The sequence below is a fragment of the Palaemon carinicauda genome, chromosome 34 (assembly GCF_036898095.1).
Source record: "Palaemon carinicauda isolate YSFRI2023 chromosome 34, ASM3689809v2, whole genome shotgun sequence".
NCBI classification, from domain to species: Eukaryota; Metazoa; Arthropoda; class Malacostraca; order Decapoda; family Palaemonidae; genus Palaemon; species Palaemon carinicauda.
In genome coordinates, this window is record NC_090758.1 from 46,140,513 (window position 1) to 46,148,012 (window position 7,500).

At 32.3% G+C, this 7,500-nt stretch overlaps 1 protein-coding gene across 1 annotated transcript in view; it reads right to left on the reverse strand.

Annotated features, from left to right (window-relative positions):
- Window positions 1-7,500, reverse strand: part of LOC137626870 (neuroligin-4, Y-linked-like) — a 13,343-nt gene that overhangs the window by 5,172 nt on the left and 671 nt on the right. The window contains exons 2-7 of the mRNA XM_068357855.1: window positions 6,177-6,374; window positions 4,126-4,316; window positions 3,043-3,139; window positions 2,110-2,264; window positions 1,787-1,981; window positions 1-106 (exon numbers count right to left, since the gene is read on the reverse strand). The exon at window positions 1-106 is cut by the window's left edge and continues 52 nt beyond it. Coding sequence (XP_068213956.1) covers window positions 1-106; window positions 1,787-1,981; window positions 2,110-2,264; window positions 3,043-3,139; window positions 4,126-4,316; window positions 6,177-6,374 — 942 coding nt within the window. The remainder of the gene's footprint in view (window positions 107-1,786; window positions 1,982-2,109; window positions 2,265-3,042; window positions 3,140-4,125; window positions 4,317-6,176; window positions 6,375-7,500) is intronic.

The following is a 7,500-nucleotide window of genomic DNA, read 5'->3' on the forward strand; positions in this document are numbered from 1 at the left end:
CATCCATCTTAGTGAAGTTATAACTTGAGGTCAAGGGTCCAAGAGCACCCAGAGGACCTCCAAAGACGTACACCAGCTCGTTCAGGAGAATACTCTCGTTTCCAGACTTTGAGAAAGATAAGCAGATCAGATTTAAGTTTAATTTTGATAATTACTAAAGTAGATACATATATACATATACCAAGGCAGTTCCCCCAATTTTGGGGTAACCGACATCAAAATAATGAAAAAAGGGGACCTTCCCTCTCTATGTTCCTCCCAGCCTGACAAGGGACTCAACCGAGTTCGGCTGGTACTGCTAGGGTCCACAGCCCACCCTCACCCGTTATCCACCACAGATGAAGCTTCATAACGCTGACTCCCCTACTACTGCTACCTCCGCGATCAACCAAGGCGACCGGAGGAAAGAGCAGTGCCTACTGGAACTGCATCACAATCACTCGCTATTCATTCCTATTTCTAGCACGCTCTCTTGCCTCTATCACATCTACCAGCCAGAGCTTTTTTCACTCCATCCATCCACCCAAACCTTGGCCTTCCTCTTGTACTTCTTCCATCAACTCTTGCATTCATCACCTGTTTTAGCAGACAGCCATTTTCCATTCTCTCAACATGGCCAAACTCATTTCTTACACCCCCTCTCACCCTTACTACTTTGTTCCTAACCCTATCTACTCGAGATACACCAGTCATACTCCTTAGATACTTCATCTCCAAACATTAAATTTTTGTCTCTTCGTCACTTTCATTCCCCACAACTCCAATGCATACATCACAGTTGGTAGAATCACTTTCTCATATAGGGTTCTCTTTACAGTCATGCACAACCCTCTATTCTTTACCACTCCCTTCACTGCCCCAACACTTTGCATCCTTCATTCACTCTCTGACGTACATATGCTTGTACATCATCATTTGCTGCAACAACAGACCCCAAGTACTGAAACTGATCCACCTCCTCAAGTAACTCTCCATTGAACATGCTATTCAACCTCGCACCATCTTCCCTTCTCTTACATACCATAACCTTACTCTTAACCACATTAATTATCAACTTCCTTTCTCACACACCTTTCCAAAATCTGTCACTAATCGGCTAAGCTTTCCTTCCGTGTCTACAACCAGTACAGTATCATCCTCAAACAACCACTGATTTACTTCCCATTTATGATTATTCTCGTCTACCAGTTTCAATCCTCGTCCAAGCACTCGAGCATTCACCTCTCTCATCAATATGTTAACATTCAAGTTAAATATCCCTGGCGACATCATATATCCCTGTCTTAGCCCCACTCTCATCGGAAACCAATCGCTCACTTGATTTCTTATCCTATAACACTTGCTTTACTACCTATGTAGAAACTTTTCCCGGCTTTCAACAACCTTCCACCAATTCCACATAACCTCATCACATTCCACATCGCTTCCCTATCAACTCTATTACACGCTTTCTCCAAATCCATAAACGCAACATGCACCATCGTACCTTTTGATAAATATTTATCACATATCTGCCTAACTGTAAAAATCTGATTCATACATCCCCTACCTCTTCTAAAACCACCCTGTACTTCTAAGATTGCCTTCTCTATTTTATTCATAGTATGAATCTTTTATTGATATTTATCATTTCATATTTTTATAGATTTACTTTGCATGATTTGGATACACATATCTCTAATCTATTGATGATATTACAAAACTTTTAATAGAGTGTCAGAGTCTCATTTTTATATACTATATTTTTTATTTGATATATAAATCCAATCTATCCATATCGACATACTTTTGAAACTTCTTCCTCCAACACGTAGAGATAAGATGAACGGGAAGTCGTGTAGAGCTGCTTGGCAAGATCTGCCATCGGTGAGACGATATTCGCATCGTGAAGGCCTTGGCCGGTTGAGTCCCTGATGCTGATTGGTTGATGGAGGGATCTCGACCAATCAGTGTACTCGGCTGTGATGGCTAACATTATTTCCTGTGGGAAGATGAAAATACTCTTGGTGAGGTATACCTTTATTTAATAGATTATATAGTTTATATATGTGTGTAGCTCAGGTAATAATAATAATAATAATAATAATAATAATAATAATGCCCACCTGCAGATAATAGCATAGTTATTGACAACGAAGATCTCAGCAGATCCTCCCTATAGTTAGCATCGAATCCTTCCTGGACTTCTTGCTGACTCAGGATGTCAAGGGGGTTAGCAGCTGTCATTCCTAGAAGGAGGCCAACGGGAGTTCGACGTTCCTTGCCTTTGAAATCAAGAGGAAAAGAAAATAATTTCTTATTTTCTGTTTATAGTCGAGAGATTAAGAATATTACTTGGTATAGACAAATCGAGATATTTAGGATATACGAATAAGTACTTAGGCGCGAGTTAACTTTTATATTATAGTTTAGAAATTAGGAATTTTATTTTGTTTAAACGTATGTATTCATTATGCAAGGATTTAAATTCATAACTGTATATATCTGTGTATATAAAACAACAACAACGACAACATCAAAAGCAGTTCTGTTTAGAACTCTGCAGGACATTGGCCACATCCTTATTCATGCTTGGAGTTTTCATCACCACGCTTGTAAACTACGGATTGGTGATGGTGGTTGATTTATGTCTGATTGCTCACAGCAAACGTAGCTATTATAGGTAGCCCTAGTACAGCTCTGCTGATCATCACGTTAAGGTATCCCCACCCACAAAGGGAGGCCCATCTATATATATATATATATATATATACATATGTATATATACATATATATATATATATATATATCTGTATATATATATATATATATATATATGTATATATATAATCTATATATATACATATATATATATATATATATATACCTGTGTATAGAGTTTTATATATGTAATGTCATACATTTACGGGTTTCAGCTGTATTTTCCATCTCATGCATTATGAATTAAGACCCTAAATAGCTTTTATAATAAATCGATTGTTTTTGCGTTTGAGTTGACAAACATATCAAATCCATCTACGGAAATTTTGAAGTAAAACTTACCCATTTTTCTCATATGATTTTTCCAGTCTGGTTTGATAGTGACACCATCAATGCTGGGGCCAACAGCCACTTGGAACTTGGATGTCTTTAGTTGAACCTTTAAGAACATTGGGTTAATGTTATTTTTTTTTATAAAAGTTATATTTTTCCTAAATCATAATTAATATTTAGACAGAAATATTAAAGTTAACTTATTATTTGTCTTTCGCGATTGAAGTAAAAGCACTATAATAAAAAGAAATCATCCTATGTTAAAATAAGTATTTTAATATTGTTAGGTTAAATTTAAACTTAAATTTCTAATGACATTTCGTTTTTCTAAAACACACCTTTACTTATTTAGATAGACTTTCGGTTAAAATTTAGTTATAATCATAACTATAAAAATTTTCAACGTATCCACTGAAATAAATATTTAATTACAAAAAACTTTAATTACCAATAAATTATTCAAACTCATTACCTGGTACATAGAGAGAAAAAATAATCTATTATTTTTTATATTTTGAAACAAATTGCCGTATTGTTTAATTATATGTATCATTAATCTCTGTTTTTTTCACGTTTTAGGAAAACATAAAAAAAGGAGCTAAATACAATATAATTATTTAATTATTAACCAAAAAAAAAAACACTTAACAATTAATGAAATTATTATTATATATATTTCCTTCTGTATTTAATGTTTTCATTAGGTACAAACAGAAAAAAGAAATTCCAATTTATTATTGTTTCTAGCTATTCACATTCCATGTAGCTTACTTGCTTTGTGTGAACAGAATAATCACTGAAAACCACAATATTTACTACGTACAATTGTTCTTTTTATTAGAATAGACAGTATATTAATAACCAAATTCTTAAAAAAAGTTCCTATTATTCTAGCATAGTATATGATTGGAAATAGTATACGCTACAAAATTATAGTCTAAAGAGTAATAATCGTTTCTTTTCTTTTCGATGGACTTATGGTTTTTTTACTTGTAATATAAAACTAATAAAGCAATTGAAATCTAGTCTGGTCATGTAAACTGGTGAACAAAGACTCATTCTCAATACATATAGAACAACATAATCAATCACCTGCAATATGTCATGCAGAGGCCTCTTCCTCAGACACTGGAGAAGATTTTCATAGTGGCGAAAGAGGTCGTTTGGAACAGGGCAGTCCAGCTGGGTGGCTACATCGAAGGCGTGTCCAGATGGGTCCTGGACTGAAGCCCAGGGACTGAGTGCAGATCCTGACATCAGGATTGCTCGCTTGAACAGGCCTGCTCCTGATAACCAGGGGAGAAGGATTGCCCGAAGGATATTATGGTAGGAAGGATTCTATGGTGTTACGTGTTTAGAGGGGCTATTAACTTATATATGTTTGGTACTTTTTTGGTAGAGACATGGTTTATATATATATATATATATATACATGTATATATATATATATATATATATATATATATATATGTGTGTGTGTGTGTGTGTGTGTGTGTGAGTGTGTGTGAGTTTAAACAAATATTTAAGGATTCTGTAAGCCTCAGTGATCATAAATATCATAAACTATATCATCTTCATCCCTCTTTTCTCTCAATAATGTTTACTTTTTGTAGACCAACAGAGAATATAGGAACATCTAACTAAATGTAGTTTGGCCTTTGTAAAAGAACAAGACTCCAATTATAGAATATCTATAAAAGAGAGAAATAAACAATATTGGAAAAGAAATATCCAATAACAAATAAAAAGACGATAATAGAAAATTGAATTAGTGTTTCTTCTTGCTGAAAATTGAATGGAATGGGATATAGACATTGAAGTTTATTGAATCTGACTTTTTAATTACGAATCACAAGAAATCAAGTATGAAGAAATGTATACATACACACACACAAACAAACACACATATATATTTTTATATAGATACACACACACACACACTTATATATATATATATATATATATACACACATATATATATAATTGTATATATATATATATATATATACACATATATATATATACTTGTATATACATACATACGTTTATATATATATATATATATATATATATATATATATATATATATATATATATATATATATATATATATATATATATATATATATATATATATATATATATATAGATATGTATATATATATATATATATATATATATATATATATATATATATATAATATTATATATACATATATATATATATATATACATATATATATATATATATATATATACAATTTCCAATAATATTAGAAAAAATCAAAATACAAATAAACTGAATTAAACAGACACATTATTCCAAAACATACAATTTTCCTTGAAAGTTCACAACTCCAAAACCAAAACCAGAAATGAAAGTTGAAATCCAATGAGGAAGTCCTTTGAGGAAACTTGAGATGCTCCACGATATAGTCATTCTATTATACGTATTATTTAACTCTCGTTTCCATTACGGGATTTTGAAATACGTTTCCTTTCAGGAATTTACATTTGTGGAATAGATGGAGGATTTTGTTTGACTTGATTATCTTTTTTAAGAGCGAAGATGCTGCGTTTAGTGATCATAATAATTATAATACTAATACTACTACTACTACTACTACTACTACTACTACTACTACTACTACTATAATAATAATAATAATAATAATAATAATAATAATAATAATAATAATAATAGAAATGATGATAATAATGATAAAGATAATGATAATAATAATAATAATAATAATAATACTAATAATATTTTTATTATTATTATTATTATTATTATTATTATTATTATTATTATTATAAAATGATAATAATAATTACAATAGTAAAACTTTTCAGCTTATTATTATTATTATTATTATTATTATTATTATTATTATTATTATTATTATTATTATTAGTTGCAGTGCTAGCAATATTAAAATGCTAGATTACAGCAACTGCAGCAGCAATACTATCAACATTAAAAGTAATCATGATATCAAATACATCCATTAGAAATATCACAAAAAATTCCATTAACATCACGCCATCCCTCCAACCACATGTAACATCACCTGAAGAATATCTTAATATCTTTGAAATTTTCCTTTGTCACAGAGAACAAGGTTTACTTACTGACTGACCTGTAGCAGCGGGCGATATGACTAGGTAGTTGAGGCAGGCGGCTCCCCTGCCGTGACCCATGACCGTGACCTGACCTGGGTCACCCCCGAAGCGGACGATGTTCTCTTGAACCCAGTGTAAGGCGGCCAGCTGGTCCATCAGGCCATAGTTAGCTACAGTTGGGCGACCCACTGGGTCAGTGTTCGCGTTGTAAAACCCTGCGGTAGATTAAGTTGAAAAGTTCAGATATTGATGTATTTACGTATACGTATATTATAATTTTGCACATTTAGACAAGTTTTTCATATTCATATTCATATAAGGAATTTATTATACTCCTCTTTATATCTGGATTGTCCTTACTACGTGATTAGAGACTGAAGGCGGAATCAGCTTTAAGACAATAGCCTCTGATCAGCTCGGGAATCGAATCCAGGCCAAAGAAACTGAAGTCTCATTGACTACATAATTTACCCATGAAGAGCTGCTAAGTCAATGGATCCTTGGTTTCTTGATTCCAGGTTCGACTCTCAAGCACGAACAAAAGTTATTATCTTTGAGTGGATTCCCCCTTAGGTGTCTGATCCGAGGCAGAAAAAATTCAGACCATAGGGGAGGGGGGTTATAGTGTATGGCTTATATGAATATATATACCTACACACACACACACACACACACACATATATATATATATATATATATGTATGTATCTATATATATATATATATATATATGTGTGTGTGTGTGTGTGTGTATGTATGTATATACAATGTCTGGTTTCTTTGGCAATCAATGTTACGTATCTAACAATTATACTATAACAACAGCTATTAATTGGTCTAGGATCGACTCTAGCCTAACAACCTCAAAGTATGTATATTTCATTTTAGTATATTTCAACATGAAGGTAACACGCCAATTTCTGGTAACATATAATATCTTTAATCTCCATTTTATGAAAATATTCTGAACTGCATCATCCATTTGCAGCTTTGAATAAAAACAGGAAAACAACTTTTGTGTCACGTAAAGCAAAATACAAAAACCATTCTTTTTGTCTTGAAAGCTTTTTTTTTATTACTTTTTCTTATGTCTTTTGTAAAGGTTGCCGAGACTGAATTATTCCTGTGTGTTTTCCAATGGTTGATTCGCTGCCTGTGTCTCTCTTTCCAGGAAACAAGAAGAAGAATTTCATCAAAGGGGACTTTACCATATCCAAGTCCTCTTCATCTTATTGATAGGGATTCCTTTAGAGTCGACAGGATTAAAAGGATTTCTCTTTTTTTCGTTTATTCTATTTCAAATATTTATCTTTGGAAATATATATCATAGCCAAGGATTATT